Source organism: Athene cunicularia, assembly GCF_003259725.1.
Source record: "Athene cunicularia isolate RWA chromosome 23 unlocalized genomic scaffold, athCun1 chr23_part1, whole genome shotgun sequence".
In the NCBI taxonomy this organism is placed as follows: Eukaryota; Metazoa; Chordata; class Aves; order Strigiformes; family Strigidae; genus Athene; species Athene cunicularia.
In genome coordinates this window covers 1,775,739-1,793,906 of record NW_020799130.1, presented here as the reverse complement: position 1 = coordinate 1,793,906, position 18,168 = coordinate 1,775,739, and the positions used below count along the sequence as shown (strand labels likewise).

Sequence of the window (18,168 nt, the reverse complement as noted above, 5' to 3'; positions counted from 1 at the left end):
AAAAAAAAAAAAAAAAAAAAAGAAAAGCGCCCCCATTAGTGCTAAAACTAAGCGCATTCAGAAGGAAGCAGGGAATACCGCTTCAGTAAGAACAATATCTACATAGCGACTCCTACCCTCTGCGCCACTAATTTCCATATCTCCTCCTGAAATGAAAACCTGAGCTAGAAGCGAGATCAAATTCCTCCCGTTCCTCACCGGAGGCAGCTGCGGTCAAAATAAAAGTTATTCTTCCTCTTAAACTTTCAGCCAACACACACCACTGAAAATTTTTCCTCCCTTTTGAGGTCTTTGTCTTCTCCAAGCCAGAGCACAGGCGATATCCTCTTGAAGAAACAATAACGGAACAAGCTCGAGTCACTCCTGTAACACCTCAGCACCCCTCTTCCACAGGCCCACAACAGCCAAGCTTGGCAGGACACTCCGCCTGGTTCTGACCTGCCTGGTAAGCTTTCCCCTACATCTTTCTCCCTAAATCTGCAGCCCAGGCAAATTTAAAGCACGGGGTTCAACATGACAGCAGGCAGAATATGAAATCATTCCCCAATGGCCTCGTGCATGAAGTGGTAATTCTGACATCACGGTTATTTAGTGCAGCAATAAAAAATAATATACACTAATGAGAAAGAAAAGCAGCAAACTCTGCTCCTTGTTTTTGTTAAGCGCCATAACAAGGTGAGGGCGGTAATAACAGCACGAATAATCATCTTCCATTTCTTGTGTTCCTCTGGCCAAATGGATTATTGAGTGATTATCCCCTTAAATTGCTTAGAGCCAACACTGATTGTGTGAGATTTTCAATGTGTTTTTCATGGGCTTAATTCTGCTCCTACTGTGAAGAACCAAACTAAACCAGTGCCAGAAATGCCACTTCATAAGCTTGCCCTTGCTTCACAGTGCGGTGAAAAATCAATACACCAAAACAAATCAGCAAGGAAATCCTCTATTTGCATCCTTCTTCATTCCTTGCCTCAGGTTTGCCACCAGCACTCTGCAGTATTTCTGGTGCATGGCTCCCCATTCGCCTTCACAGAACAGATTTGCTAGAACCAATGTCAAGAAAAATCAGCTGCTGTTGGAACCACAGCTCCTTAGACATTGTCGGAGTGCCCCAAGCCCCAACACCCCTCGGCACGCCCGCAGCCGCCCAGGCCTGGTCCATCCGCTGGGGTCTGGGCACACAGCTCCTCATGGACGTACAACCATCTTCCCTCATGGCCCAAAGTCCTTCCACGGTGGAAAACAGCCTCGTCCTCCTACAGAAGAAGGAGTTGAGCACCAAAGACCCACTGACCGCTCCACCCAGCGGGTTCAACCCACAACCGACCACTCCTTTCACTCTAGAAAAAGAACAGGCAGCCAGGAGAGTCCACATCTCCATCCCTTCACAAACACTCCCACTCCCACCTGTTGTGTATTATAACACTCTGCTGTATCAAGTACAACTCTTCCATCTACTGTGACGCAGGCTCCCATTTTGGAGTGCAGGTGCCATAATTAAAACAGAGCACATTATTTTTCTGGTAGGATGCCCACCATCAGCTCAGGCTGCAATCAAAATAGTTATTGCAGCTGGCAATCCAACAGCCTTTAAAGCATAAATGCTAGAGAAGCGTCTCAGAACATCTAATGAAAACGCACTGGATTGCATCGTTTAACCCAGCATTAAATTACACTACACCACACTTCAGTGATTTTTTTCCTGCATGTAATTTAAAGGCACCTATTAAAGAAAATTTCCCATCAAATGAACCACTCTCTTTACTATATACGGTTTAAATGGCATAGTTCCATAAGTGCTCGTCTGACATCCCTGCGCTATCCCAGGACAATATTCAAGCTAAGTCAGGTGTAAGGGACTGTGCCGAGAAAACAACAGGCCAGAGCGAGAGCTGCCCATTGGAATGGTCTTGGGAAGAGAGTCTGGAACGGGCCCGGGAGTCCTCTTCCACACCATGCGCCCAGCGAACACAGCGGCAGTCAACCTGAAGTCGTTTGAAAAGTGCATTCATTAAGTATTTCACTAATCTATTATCAACTGGGGCCAAGAGGAGCCCAAAAGCTTCCAATTGACTTGGAATCAAGTTTTAATATGCCTTATTCAGCTAGAGAGCTGGCTCGTGTGCGCCTAGCAATGAGGAAACTCACTGGCTTCAGTGAAAGGCTATCTATCTGTTCAATCTTTCCCCCGAAAAAGGCGGGTGAGGGATTTAATTAACATTTGCAACTCTCTCAATCTTGATGAAAAGGATGTGTAAGCATTGTACTCCAGCCGCTGCAGGGAGAACTCCTTCAGAAATACGTATGTCTGTATTTTTTAAAAATTAAAGTCTTCGGGGACACTAGAAACAGCCACGTGCGAAGTCAGTGGTCGCTCACAGATGTCCTCCTCAAGGCAGCTTCACGGAATGGTTGTCAAAAATAAACGAACAAATGCAAGAGACCAGGGAATTCACCCACAGCAATCCATCCCACCTCAGATCTCAGTACAGGTAGCAAGTTTTTTCATTACAAACACAGTTGGCTGGAGGATGTAGGGTAGTCTGGGGGTGGGGGTGCGGATAGGGACATTTTGTCATTCCTATTATTATTAGTTTTACAAATCATCCTTCATCCTAGAGCTTAATGTCTCCTCCAAATCATCGGGCCAAATCCCAAGAGAATCACTCTGTATCTTAAATACTACTTTGCAAATCTAACAAAAAATTGACCCATAGATGCCCCAGGCATAAGGATTTCACTATGTAGAAGCTGACAGGTCTCTGTTTCTCACATATCGCTGTCTACAAGATTCAGCAGCAGCCCCACATCCCCGTGGCATCGCTCTGCTGCCCAGCCCGTGACCTGCTCCTCCAGCCGCCTCCTCCTCCTCCCCGTCACCCGGAATCCCCTGCCTGGATTAGCCCCTGCAGCGGAACCGCAGGCTGCTGCCGCCTCCACCTCCTTCACACATCTCATCCCTTCTATTTTCAGCAGGGAGAACCGGGCAGATGATCTCACCCATTTTCAGTAAATGTGGATGAAAGACACACCTGAGGAGACAGCTAACTCTCACCTAGCATTTCCTCAGGCTTGTCTGGTTCAGAGTTATTTCCTCAGTGGTTCAGTTAGTTTTTCTCCCCTTCTCTGTGTTTATTAAAGGAACAAGCAGTTACAATGAGATGTTAGCTTCTCTTTTTTTTCCTCCCTACCATATTGACAGAATAACCGGTACCATTAATCATCAATAAAACAAGCAGAGCATAATCCGAGAACACCAAAAAGCCTGTCTGAAAGGCAGACCTCACCGGTGTGAGTTGTCAGACTCAGACTGGTTTGGGTTGGAAGGGAACTTGAAGACCATCTAGTTCCACCTCCCACCAGCCCAGGCTGCCCAAAGCCCCGTCCAACCTGGCCTTGAACCCTCCCAGGGAGGGGGCAGCCACAGCTGCTCTGGGCAGCCTGTGCCAGGGCCTCACCCCCTCCCAGGGGAGAATTTCTGCCTTAGACCTCACCTAAACCTGCCCTCTGTCCGGTTAAACCCATCACCCCTCGTCCTTATGTTGGTGCCCCAGAGCCGGACCCAGCCCTGCAGGGGGGTCTCCCAGAGCGGAGCAGAGGGGGAGAATCCCCCCCTGGCCCTGTGCCCACCCTGCTCTGGGTGCAGCCCAGCACATGGGTGGATTTCTGGGCTGTAAGCACAAATTGCTGGCTCACAGTCAGTTTTCTATCCACTAATACCACCAAGTCCTTTAATTTTGATCTCTATAAGGCTGAAATGATGCTCTGGACCAAAAGAATCTCCTGCCAGCTTGAAAGGATACTGTAATGACACAAGAAAAAGAGTATCGGTTCACGTTTGGATTTACTCAACCTGTTGGAATGATATATGCTCAAAACCAAGCTGCTTTTATTTTTGACTCAAGCTACAAACAGATCCTGGACAAATATCTTCAGAAGTTGCAGAATATTGCAAGCAACAGTAACTCCTTCTATATTCTGTTAATATTTCACCAAGCAACTACTTTGCTGCCAACCAACGCCACATGTCCCATTTTATTCCATACTACTTTCCAACCATCCCCTCTGCCCAGCTATTTGATAATTAAGTTGCTTCTATAATAATGCAATCCATTGGCTCTGACATAAATTACTATATATTTTTCTTATCAAGACAGTAACAAGCATTAGGGGAAAAAAAAAAACAAACAAACAAACAAACAAAAAAAACACACAAAAAAAAGCTTTCTCTATCCGTTAAACTCGTTCACAATGACATATACTACACCTACATTTTTTTTTTTTCAGAAAGTTAATCTAGCACTTCACAAAGAGTTCTCCATCTAACAATTCTCAATCATATAACCCAGCCCCATGTGCCAGCATGGCTTAGGAATCAACTGCGCTTTCTTCCCTTCTCCAAGCTGAGCATAATTCATCAAGCCACAAGAAGTCCTTTGCTTACCTCTGACACTGACAAAGGCTTCATTAACTAACACAGTCTCTAGGGACAGTCACAGGGCTCATAAATTCCAGCCTGGATAGATTTCTTTGCTCGTTTAAAATGGGGTTTGGGTCAATTCCCACTAGAAAAGTGTTATTTATAGAGCCTAAAGCCAGCACAGCCATCTCAAATATATGAGGCCTTCACAGCTCAAGCTGGGAACAGGTACTAAGCATCAAATTTCAATAAATTTAATTTTCCATACAATGCGGGAAGGACATGGATCTATTTGATTATTTTTATCATGTCCCTTCCGTGCTCATTTTTCCTGTACTTTCGCAGGTAGCAGTGAGATCCAAGCAGGTATCTGACAAACTTTGGCATTCTCTGTCTTGTTATTACAAACCAAAAAAAAAGAAAAAAAAAAAACAACACCACAAACTCACAGAAAAGTTAACCAAATTTTAGTAACCTCTTGGCAAATCTGAGCTGATACTCAGAGTAAACAAAGACAAGTTTGGATATAAACCAAGTAAGGCTCAGCAATGTCAATTCAAATCTTGGCAGTTCTTGGTTATTTCTGGCTGTCTTCAAAAAAAAAAAAAAAATCAGGAGTGTGCAATCTAGTAAAAGGGAAAAAGTTCTCAGAACCCCCTGCAAATCACACAAGGCTTTATTGCTAAACACAGTGCAACTGGTGAGCAAGAAAGCGTTACCGTACTGGAAGTGCTGCAAATACCCCAATACTCACACCAGCCCTTGAGTAACGTTAACTCTCCTGCTGCATGCTGAGCAAAAACGTGTCCTACGGCTTCGAGAACTTTACATTTAGACAGACATCAATGTTCCAAGCAGCTTTATAATGCAGAGTAAATCTAAAAATTCTCGGGCCGGAAGCATTCTGAACTGAAATACCGCTTTAACCCACTGGAGCTTGTTCATGCGGGAGGCAGCTCTGGAAACCAGGGTGCTGGGAGTCACAGCTCCAGGGCTGGGCTCTCAGGTATGCCACCAGCCTGCCGCAAGGTCACAGGCCACCCTCTGAACCCCGAGCTCCTTCCCCACCATATACAACCCTGACCGCCCGCTCGTCCTGCAGGGATGCTTCGACACCTCAGTGAGGGCATGTGGGGGTTCCCAGCTGGAGGGCACCAAGTGTTAGATTTACAGCAAACGAGGTGCTGTGGGACTGAAGAGACAAGCTAACATTAGTTTCAAATACTGTTGCAGGCAGCACAGCCAAGCAAAAAAGTTTAATTATAGCTTTGTTAGTGTATGTGCTTACTACACATGCATCCCTGCTCCTCCTGTTTTCTCTAGCTAAATCTCAAGAAGCTGAAGCTACACAACTGTAAAGAGCCAAGGCTGCCATGCAGAGTGAATCCAGGTCTCATCTGCCAAGTCTGTGCATCCCTCTTACTCTCTATGCATACAAAAATCAGGATTTGAACTAGACTTTAGTCATCAGTCTTGAGAGAATCTTTACTTCCCCCAAGTGAATATTAAGCCGCAGCATCAGGCAAGCCCTGCTCTGCCTACACAATCCTGGGACAGACAGCTGAGATCCATCTTGGAGATTTCCATACAAACTGCGGTCTCACTTCCCACCACAAGTCAGGTAAGGCCTACGCTAATTCCCTAAGATTTAATTTATAACAACACGTATTAAAATAAGATCTAATGGCAACAGATGAGAAGGAAACAGTGGAAGCTTATTTTCTATAAAACCAAGTTAAAAAGAACCACCCAGATAGAAAAAAACAATGCAAATTGTCCCTCCACAGCCAGTGCAGTCAAGCCAACCAAGGCTAATAAGAAATTTGATTTTCAGAAGGTGTTGTATAGCGAAAAAAAAAAAACAAACAAATCCCATTGTTCCTGCTGATGAAGATTTATCCAAAAGGACTGTAATATCGATTCGTGTCATATCTATTTATCTACTCACTTGCACCTCGTGTGACTGCTGAATATTGAGCAGAAACGGGATGAAAACGTTGCTAACTGCTGATGTTCAGCACAAGAGCCCAGTGACGCTCGACATCGTAGAGGCGAAAAGCCCTGGGTTCAAATCCAGCAGCGTCAGAGCTCCAGCTGCCCGGGAGCTCATCCCTTCCCATCTCCCTGCTCCTCCTTTGCCACACGTACATCAACTGGCAGCGGCTTCCGCGAGAGGATGTCGCGCCACGCACCTGGGTTGCTGAAGGGCTCAATTTCAATAGCTAAAAAAATATTACCCCAACCGCATCTCACACTTCGGTTTACACATGGATCAGTGACAACATAAGCTATGCGACAGTTCAAATGAAAATATTTATCTGCTTCCTAAACCTTTTATTCCACTATAGCAGCTCTAATCAGCTGTAGACCTAAATATTATAAAAACTGCTAAAGACATAAGGACAACTACAGCACCTTTGGACAGCAGAAGCCTCTATGTTTTCCAAACCAGCTCTAAATTCACAAGCAGACAATTACATCCGTTATTAAGAAAAAGGACCAGATGTCAGCAGTTGCTCTTGCAACACACCAAAATCCAATTCTGAGGAGTCCAAGAGGAGCCAGGCCACCCTCCGCCACCCAACAGGAGCATAATGAATTAGAGTCAACGAGCATGGAAGATTTGTCAATTTTCTATTTGAGACTGCAAGTAATAGCACTCCACAACTGCCCTGAATCTCCAATGATCTAGTGAGATTGTATCATCTCCTGTAGACTTTCATTAATTTTGATAAAAGGGAAATATACACTGTCTAAAGAGGTGATTTGCCTGAGAAACTCTCAAGGTCAGACCTTATAGATACAAAAACTTTTTGACCTGAAGATTCACTGCATTCAAAAGATAACACAAAATATATATATATATATATATATATTTCCTCCCTTCAGAAAAATGGATCTAAAGGCATGGCTGTGAACTTTATCTGGTTTGTACTTTGAATCCCTTTCCCCACCCTAGCAGACAGACCCCTCCCAGCTGGGGGCTTCCAAGCGTTTGACAAATTTACTTTACAAAAATAAAACATGACGGCATTTTACAGATGGGAAAACCGAGATGAGTCATTTGCCCAATGCCACCAAGCAGAGCAGCTGCTGGGCTCAGGACTAAAGCTTCTGCTCTTGCAGGACCCCCAGCACAGCACATCCACATCTCCGCTACACCGCTCGCAGCATCCTCTTCACAGGCAACTGGCACTAATTATCAGTGAAGAAAGTGGCCGTCTTGATGCTAACTGACATCAATATCTATTGACTAAAAGTAAAATTATTTTTGATGACCTGATCCTGTACTAATAAAGTCAAAAGACTTTTTGTACAGGTTCTTACGCAAGCAGGAGCAGAGCGTAGTCACCTTCTCATCAAGCCGTTCTGCAGTAACACAGCAACTGGGCAAACCGAGTTCAATAACCAACAGCTAATAACTCACTGTGCTGCCCAAGGCAACCCGCTGAACTTCCCTGTGCTGCTTTCTCCCTTCTACAACAATACAGTAGATCCGTTCCTTCTCAAAGCACTGTAATCTAAAAATGAGAAAAAAAAAAAAAAAAAAAAAAAAAAAAATCTAATCTCACTTGCTCTGACCCCAAAAGCTCACCCACTGGTTTTGGAAATTGCCAATCCTGCTCAAAGAATAAAAGCAGCAGCGCTGTCTAAAATAAATGACTCAAGACAACTAAATATGTCTGTGACTGTATCAATTCAACCACTACGTACAGACGTGCATAAAAAGGCGATAAACTTTCTCTGTATGGAACGGTTCTTCGGAGAGCACCAGCAGCTATTGCCTCCATCGTCAGCCCCCTTTGATAAGGAAAGAGCAAGCCCGTGGCAGCTGTTGATGTCCCCGCGCAGATGCGATTTCCCTGGGACGCTGTAGGTGAGGGCAGTGCGGGTCAACGCTGATCACACACCGGATCGCATTCAGACCTCCCAGTGCTCTACCTCTGCTCTCCAAAAGTCAATGTGTTAAAAGTTTAACCGAAGTAAAACCAAACATCAGCTAGAGGGATCTACAGATGAATACATGATCCTGGGCTTCAGCAATTCCTTAGTGTTATGAAAAGCAAAGCCCGGTGTTGTCAGGCAACGCAGATAAACCGCAAGAGGAGAAACTGAGGAGGGAACTGGAATACATCATGCTACAAGAGGTTAACTACTAGTAGAGTCCAGTAAAACTCCTGTCTGCCACCTCAGTGCACTGCCTAAACACGTCACCGTGTCCTAGGTCAGGGCACCTCAGAGGCATTGCCCCTGCAAGGAACAGGAGGCTTTCTTGAGCTGCATCAATTTGGGCATGGAAGACTACGGACACCATGCTCCTTCCCAGAACTTCCATACAGAACTTAAATTCACTCGTTTAAAACCTACCTCAATTACTAATGGCATTCAGGGCTCACAGATCTATCAAAAGCAGACTGTTCCAGTGCAAACTCTTAATTAAAATCTATTAGATGTTGCCCAGTTACAGAAAATCTTTCTGCACTTGCGACACTTAGCACACCTTAATATGAAGCAAGAGTCATGGCCAAGGTTTGAAAGTAGATTTTACCTGTAAACGTGGTTAATCAGCAATTTAGAGGGGAAAAAAAAAAAAAAGCAAAGTATTATTTGAGTGACAGCAACACTGAAGGCCCAGCAATTGAAACCCCCCCTGTACTAGACACGGTAGGGGAGAGCCGGACCTGGAAGAGATTCTATAGTTCCAATTTTCAACAAGATCCTGTTTTACCGGATGCGGTACAAGCCACAGCGCAAGGGCAGGCCTTGCCGCAGACAGCTTGTCTTCACCCAGGACAAGCAGTGTCATGAGAGAGCAGATCCTTTAACCCTTAAACCAGGGCCGAAGCTACTCCAGCACCTTCCCTCTCCATCTGCTATGAAAGATCATAGCCAGTCCTCCTCCCAAGCCTGCCATACTCGGCAGGGCAGCAGGGAAAAAAGCTCCCACCTTGATTTAATCGTCAGCTTTCATCACTCGCGCTGACGCACGCTCTCCTAACAAGTACTGAGAAACTGAATACGGCTCTCAAAGTTGAAAACCCTAGATGCAGTTGCATTAACTCCGTAAAGCTTTCCTGGACTTTCAGATCTAGTTCCATCAATTATCATGCAGATGAAATTTAAATATTCAGCACGTCCTCAGAACAGAGCAATAGGGCCATTGGCGAAAGGCCCTAATGCTGCTGGGGCGGCTGAAACAAGGATCTTAGGAAAAAAGTGTATTTTATTCTACAAAGCAGAGAACGTAAATTTAATCGGGTTTTTTGTTGTGGGGTTTTTTGTTTGTTTGGGTTTTTTTTTCCCTTCCTCGGAGTTAATGTAAAGTGACAAAAGACTCTGGTAAGGAAAATAAAAAAAAAGGGAGGTAGGATTCTGAAGTTCACTAAAGGATTGAGCTGGCCCTTCATTTAAATATATATATATTTTAGTAAAACACTGTAGTCAGCTTGGAGACATGAGGTAGCTACAAAGGAATGTCACCGTGACTCGACACAAAATCCTAATGCAGGTTCTGTGTATTACCAGATGGCAAATGCTATTTCTCCAGGAATTTCTTTAACAGCCTTGAACCCCAGCAGCTTCAGTACCTGTGATGCCCGAACTCCAAAACCTTACTTCAACACGGGTTTGCATCTCTACAAGCAAGAGCATAGGGCACATGGGGGGAATTCTCTCCTTCCCTGTTCCGTCTCCTCCCCTCCTCCTCCCTTCCCTTGTTTTTCATATCAAAAGCTTTGTTCTCTTGATTGGTAATTAAGTACAAATCACCTAGCCCAATTTTTCAAAGAGTAATTAAAAGGTTATCAAGGAGAAACAGGCAAGAAACAGGTATTCCTGTTGCATCTGTAAATAGGTCACCCCAGGGAGATAATTCAACTCTTACCACTAGTATCACGTCATTTTAAGTTCAAACAAAATACTCAATCTTTCGAGTCAATTAAATATGGCCAAAGCGATCATACGGCTTTTAACTGCACACACAAGAGTATTGACAGCAACCCTCCTCTTAACTCCTCCATCACGTGTCAGGGAACGATCTCTAGCGAGCAACAGCAACTTCCCCAGAAGACACTGTGCGTAACGCTGAGACATGAGCTAAAAGTTACTCACGGTGGCAGTGAGCTAAAGGCAGCATGGATTTCTCCTTGGCTTTCGGTACGAAGCTATTGCACTAACGATTTGCAAACGTTGTCTCTGACCCTGCGCACTCCACCGACATCGGAATAGGACAGTTCCTCACAGCTGTGTAAATATACACTTCCTAGTAACGTCTGTACAAATGCAAACTGCACTACTGAGGTTCTGGCTATAATAAATACTTGTTTTTTTCTCAATACACTGGCTCAAACAAGCATATTCTCTTAGCCAAATAAATTCATTGAATCATTTCCACTGAACAGGAAAGCTAGATGAGAAGACGGTGCAACTACATACCCCCGTCACAGAGGAAAGAAAGCCCACGGGTTGTAAGATCCTAAGTTACCCCAGCACTGTTCAGCACATACACAAGTGAGCAGTCTCTCCTGGTAAAAAAAAAAAAAAAAAAAAAAAAAAAAAAAAAAGATCGCACATGCTGTCCCTTGGGCTTTCCAAAGTCGTTTTAAACACCTTTGGAAAAAAAAAAAAAAAAAAAAATCTGATAGTCTAAATCGACTAGTCCTAGGCACCTGAAACGACTGACTTACCGGCTATATTGTAAGTATATTTTCCCTGGATCTGAGTGAAAGCCTGAAACTTCAAATAAGGAAATTAGCAACTAATTTAAGATTCTCACATTAAAAGCATCCTGCAAATTATTAGCAGCAGATGAAAAAGCCTGAAGATGTCATGTGGCTTTCTTGTTAACTACTGTCTGGTTGTGTCATGTAACAACAGTCTGACACAAAAAGGTACAAAGAGTCTCCCAAATCCCATAGCAATCTCAGATCCATAAATAACTCCAAATATTCAAATTTTAGTCAGGTCTCTGCTGAGCTTCTAAGCCCAGCTCAGTGGGAAACCAATCAGGAAACTAACCTGATTGGAGCATCCTCTTAACAATGACACAATCAGCAAAGCACAATGGGGATTTGCGGAAAGACTCTTCTTGAGTAACTGCAGTCTTCAGATCAGGTCTCCACATGAATCCCTCTGATCCCACTGGCAGTTCAGAATAGTTCAGAACTTGAAGGATGAGCATTTGGGAGAGTTTGGTCTGGTGTAACGAGCACAAACACCGCTTAAGAGAAGGGAAAACCACACGCGGGCACCGAAGGGAAGTTACAAATCTCATCTAAACTCCTGAAAACACGTAGCTCTCCTGCTCAAGGGAGAGACAAGTCTGCAGCCATCACCATCCTCAGATTTCAAAGGAGACTGTTAGAGTGGTCCCTGCTGAAAGCCAGTGTACGGTGTCGGGAAAAAAAAATAATTATTTGAGAGAAGCCGAAGGAGCAAGGACTTGGAAACAAGCTCTGTTTTTAGCAAACAAAGCAAAGTCATGGCACTGAAAGATGACAACAGCCTTGGATGTCTCAATTAAGACACCGAAACACATTTAATATTCACATACTCATCACAAACACACAACGCAAATTCCCTAATATACAGTAAAGCAGTTTATTAGCAAATGTCTCATTGAATTAAGTCTGCTCTTATTCTATTAGGGAACTTTCACACCACATTAAATTGCAAGACAACAGGGTGTTTGCCAGCACACGATGAACACAGTCATTAACCCCTTCTCAGGAATGCAGAGACATGACACCGTGACACATCAGACCAAGGAAGCTCTTGGGAATGTAAGTGGAACATCAGGGTGTTGAGACAACTAACCATTCTCCACCCCTCAGGCCAAGAAAAACGTCATCAAGATCTTGCTCTTCTCCCAGTCAAGCAGGCACAGACTACTGAACTACATCAGTGACGTGCAACAACATCAGCTTGAGTGGAAGAAAAAATGAGATACAGTCCCTTTGTTAACCATTTTGTTGATCAGCTTTGAACATACTGAACAAAAAAACAGTTTTCTTCTCTATACAGGCATGCTTTATTTTTTTTTCCTGCTTTTACACTTGCTTACAGCTTATTTTGGCCCGCCTCCTGGTGGCATGAGCTTTGATGAATGACACATGGTCATCCATCTTCGAGTGCCGCACTTCGATGATGAATTAAGTACATTTGGGAAGCAGTCTGAGGAAAAAAACAAAATTGATAGCCACAGGAAAAAAAAGAAAAAGGGGAAGAAAAAAAAAAAAAAAAAGTTGGGCAACAGGCACAGAGTTTAATGAGGTGAGATTGATGTACCAAAAAATATAAGCTGAACAAAGAACTGAGACACCAAACAGCACAGAGGAACAAGTTCCAAGATCTGATGTCACTAATCTAGAAACATCCAGGGGAAGAATGCAAGCATCCATCACGCAAGAGGCCACATCTCATTTATTTTTGTCTGTCCTCTGTGCTTTCAGACCCCTGGAAAGTCTCCTCGATACCTTTTTTCATTTTCCCCTTTATCTCACTTTGCCCCATTGTACCAAACTTCCTGAACACCTCATCTCCTCATTAGAGATGAAACATTCTCACATTTCTTTGTGCTCCTGCTTTCATCTCACACCTTACACTCACCTAACCCAAGTCGCACATGAAGCTCACCGGCGATGCAGAGGGAGGACTGTTCTTTCTCCTCACCTTCCTGCAGTGCAGGGCTACAAATTATCAGGAGAGTATCCAAGCGGCATCTCCCAGTTCCATTGTACCGGTCATCTGTAGGAATATGCCCTTCCTGTTACTTCATCTATAATCGTATCACGCATACGAGTAGCCCAGAGCAATACCTGGATGCAACTCGTCTACAGTGTCTTACCAATTTACTCCCCCCATGACCCTAATTCTGAATTTATTTCGTTCACAGGTTTTGCTTCTTCAGCAGGAACTCCCACTGGCACGTAGAGGGCAAAAGGAAACATGTGGCCCTGCTGATGAGCAGAGCAATTTGCCAGGGCAAGAGCAGCATTGACTACTCGCCACAGAAAGTTTTCTGAGCAAAATTTTGTACTAGACGTCGGCATCCTTTACATAATAAGCAAAGAACTATGCTACCTTCTGATTAAGTGATGAGGTCGCATAATTAAGATGATTCTCAAGCACAGTTGCAAGATAAAGATATGATTTATTTGCATAACTCAAATAATCTACGTGAAGAGCTGATTTTTCACCAGCGCTTCTTTTAACTCCGATTTTCCAGTTGAGTTAGACAAGACACCAAGGTCAAAGGATCCATCCTAAACTGAAGTGGTTTGAAATAACTTTAATTTCCAGGACCGCGCGTGACTACAGCGTCCTTACGAGGGATTCTAACACTGGATGCTGCTACTGTCTCTATTACTTTTCGAGGATATTCCTGTCAGACTTCGGCTGCAATCAGACACCACAGCAGACAACAGCAGTCATGTCACAAGTCACCACGCTGCCTTCATCTGTGACTCAGATCTGGAGGTCTGAGATCACGACTCCTTCAAACGCACAAGTCTGACATGTCATATAACATTTGCTACCACAGCAATACTATATTTTATTTTTTTTTCCCCTAAATCAGCCTCTCACTTAATTTTATCAATACCAGAATGGTACTGAAGGTCTCAGAGATCAGAGTCCATGAAGAGTCTTCACGGTAAGCTATATTACTCAATCACTCCTTACCCCAAAAGATCCCACAGTTTAGTCAGACGTGAGAGAATATCACCCCTGTCCAGGTGGTGAACAGACTGCAAGTTTGGGAATTACCCAAATGCACCCACAAAGCATTTGGCAGAGCTATAAACCGAAACCCATTATCCATCCTCCCACTCAAAGCATCTCTTTTGGATTGAGGGAAGCTCTTCTACACATCAGCTCTGCTTCCCTCTTGCTCCATTTTTCTAATTAACTTCTCTGGACGCCTAGAATGACTCCTGATAAATCATTACTGTCAGGCATCCAGAGAAACATTTCAAACCTTATCAGAGATAAGAAATCAAAACAACCGTACGAACTGCTCATGAAGAAGCACTCCCAGTTTATTGCAGCATAAACCTCCAATCTAAATATAATCCCAGTGGCAGAAATGGGAACATGTTTATAAACATCACTGTTATGAACGATGTACCTTGTTCTCAGATTCCCCTGCTGAGGCAGTCCGTCGTAGATAGATAACACATCAAAATCTTCCTCTAACGCAAAGGACTGGAAAACAAGCTGTATCCTGTTCTGCTCCTCGGCAGTGATTGTCCACGTGCAGTTTGCATAATTTGGATATCCATACGGAAAGCCTGGGCTCTGTATTGTCCCATTTGGGCCCTGTAAAACGTGACTGCAGTTCTGGGCTGCCAAGAGAAAAGACAAAAGGACAAGTCAAACGGCGTGGGATACACATTTAATATCTTCACCGTCAAAGCATATCATACAGGGTTCTTTCCACTGACTTTCTTCTCAGTTCACAGCCTCGGGAAACAGATAAAAAGTAAAATCTAAAGATGCACCTTTGTCCTCCGCACAGGAACCCAGAACCCCAGACACCCATCTCTTGGGCACGGCTCCCTCTACCTGTAAATGTGATGGGCTAAACCAGCTGGATTACAGCGGCTGCTGACTAAAACTGGACACAGATGCTCACTCAGACATCCCATCACAGCCAACAAAGTCCAACATACTCTTCTTCGTACACTGGGCATTCAGGGATTTACCACGTTTCCAGAGTGCCTGGCCATGCTGGGTGCCTTGGAGGCCACAAACCAGCAGAACGACAATGCCAAAGCTGATCCTCTCTCTCTTTTACCCTAAATAAGAGACAGAAGATCGGAGCCCAACCACGCAGAGACAGTCCCTCACCTTGAAAGGCCAAAAGCTGTAATGGACATCACACGTACCGAGGAACTGAGTCACCAAATGAGTAGTCTGCATGGAAACCGAATGGCGAAAGATCAGAAACTAAAGTTGCCCTGACTCTAGAAACATCTGAACACACTTCAAAAGGCTTTAATGGACAAACCATTCTCAAAGAGTTATCCGGAACAAAAGAAAAACCCCAAATCTTCGCAGTTTCTTAGAACAGCAGTTTCTTTTGTCTCCATCCACATTGGTAAACATTGCTCGCCTGAAACTACCTCCCAGCAAGGAGAAGAGCTGATGGTTTCCATACAGAGCCTTTCCAGGCAGGCAGACGGCCGTAAGGAAAAGGCACGTGCGTGCCCACTGGTCTGCGTACCCCAAACTGGCAACTGCACCACTGCGGAACACTAGGGACTGCAGCCCAGAGCTGCCATCCCCAGTAACACCACACACCCCTATCAGACCTAAGGGGGACACAGAGGAAAGAAATTGCTGCCTAGACCCAGCCTGCTCTGTTTTTTCTCACCCAGTTCTGAAAGGTTTCTGCTGCTCCCACAGGCTCAACACGTAGCAAACGTCTTCCCATCAGTATTCCTACCGAGCTGCTGTAGAGCTCCATCTTCTCAGAACTAAAGCCCAGTGCTGGACCCACCAGCTAAATACTTAACACCTCCCTCAAATCCATTTTCCTTCCCCAAAGCAGCACCTGTGAACACTCCATCCCAAAGATAAAGATCAACTGCCAGGATGCACTATTTCTGGATATACAAGATTTTCTTCTCTCGGAGGAAAACAGGTAAATAAACGTGTTTCGGGAACACCTGAAACAACGAATTCTTAGTGTTTACCTCGCTCTTCGCTGCGATTTTAAGCAAATGTCTTTTGAGGCACAAAGAAAAACTCCCTCCAAACAAACGGGTATAACTCCTGCGGGCATTAGTGGAATCACTTCTCCAGACCAAAGCCAAATTCCAGACAGTTTGCAAGGCAACTATCGTGAGACCAACAGCAGAATTTCACCTTTATCCGATGGCCAGCGTCGGAGCTGCTCATCACCGCTACCTGCATTTTCTCTGGCTTTTCTCACTGATGCCGGAGTGTTTACCCCTGCTTATGTAGATAACCGAGGCTTTCAAGTTGAAGCGAATTAGACTAGAAATTACTTCTTTGATTTCTCGCTGCTTTTTTTCAAAGGCAGCAATGGCATTTGCACTTCTGAGTGCCAACCAGCTACAGGTAAAGAACTGCACAGTAGTGCTCATTAAAGCCAATTATAATTAGATTGACCTACTTTGGTGAAAAAAAAAAAAAAATAGTGAAACTTCTCTCTGCAAGATGAAGTTTGCACCTTTACAAATCTAAAATGGTCAATTTTATTTACTACCCAGGGAATCTGTTTGTATCATGTTTATTACATCAGTGAGAGTTAGGACAGCCCCATAATCCACCAGGGACCAAAACTGAGCTAGACATGTGAACAAGGGCAGACTGAAGTACTTTGCATTTCTACAACACCTGGCATCTGCCTCTCTCAGTGCATTTTGTCGATGCATAATACGTACAAGAGTGAGATCTACCTCCCTCCTCCACTCCAGTTCCATTTATTTGTGGAGTTCACTGAAAGGATGCATTAGCTTAGTGCCAGAAAGCTGCACGAGACTAGGAATATTAGCGTTACCACAGCGTGGTAAAATCAGGCCCAGTTTGGTTTAATAACCTGGAGACTGCCAAAGATCCTTAAGCTGCAGTTCTCTAAAATTCAATCACATCCTCTTTTCTTCAACCAGACTGGCACTCAATAGGCAATGTGGGGATATTGAATCTGTCTCTGCTGCACGTTTATTTTAATCGTAAGTAAATGCCATCAGAACAATTTAAGGAAATTGGGAAATTAAAGAGACTGTATCTCTCCGTTTCCTGACGGTATAAGAGCTACTGATACCTCATGAAGTTCAGAAAATAAATTCAAGGTCAGTGTTCCAAACACTTCCAAGGTCATATGAAAGGCAACAAGCTTTAAGATCAATATAAATTCATGTCATCCTTGCGTAATTAGTGATTAAAAAAAGAACAAAGGCCAAAAAAAAAAAATCACCTTAAATCTAATAAATATTAGAAAAACAGGACACAGTTTTATGACACATCAAATCAATCTACTGAAATATCTGCATGTTCATGATTTTGACCAAGATGTGCTTCAGACACGGCTAAAAGAAAATTGTTTATTGCAAACAAAAATTAGTTTTCCAAGAGCTGACAAACTGGAAAGCAATATATTCTGCATTAACCGTAATAGGAGGGAACTTCATTTATATTGGGACGCTGCTGGAAAAAGTCAGCAGGCGTGGGAAAGAGGTCCAGGAGGCCCAAGAGAATTTATGCATACTCTGTAATTTGCTTTCAGGTTTGAGTTAGTTCAGCTCAGGCTTGACTGACAAAACCTCATCTAAAATACGAAATACGTGACAAGGAAACACTCTGTTTCTCCTCTGAAGACTTACAAAACCAGTTCTCTTGATCCCTTTGGCCCAGGAGCACGAATAAGTAGAAGAGTACGAAAGGACAGTGCCAGTGTCTGCGCTGTCAAGCTCCAGGTGAATTCATGACTGACGTTCTGGCAACATTTCTGGAGCCTTCTCTCCCCACCCAGAGGCTGGACATGAGGCACCTCCACACAATTTATTTGAGTTATGGGAACGCAGCGGCTTCCTCGTGGATCAGCCAAGGACCTGCCTCCCCTGACCTCAGCTCTGCTAAGCGACCACCAGAACCAGCAGCAACGACAGGACGAGCTGTGCCCTGGGACCTTCACACCCTCTGTAACCACCAGCCCTGGTGTCAAAGGGCATCATTACACCCCCTCCAGAAAGGTGGCATTTCCCCCCCCCCCCCCCCCCCCC

At 44.1% G+C, this 18,168-nt stretch overlaps 1 protein-coding gene across 1 annotated transcript in view; it reads right to left on the bottom strand.

The window, feature by feature from the left end:
- Positions 1–18,168, bottom strand: part of CSMD2 (CUB and Sushi multiple domains 2) — a 287,923-nt gene that overhangs the window by 263,451 nt on the left and 6,304 nt on the right. The window contains exon 3 of the mRNA XM_026863211.1: positions 14,547–14,763. Within this exon, the coding sequence (XP_026719012.1) occupies positions 14,547–14,763 (217 nt within the window). The remainder of the gene's footprint in view (positions 1–14,546; positions 14,764–18,168) is intronic.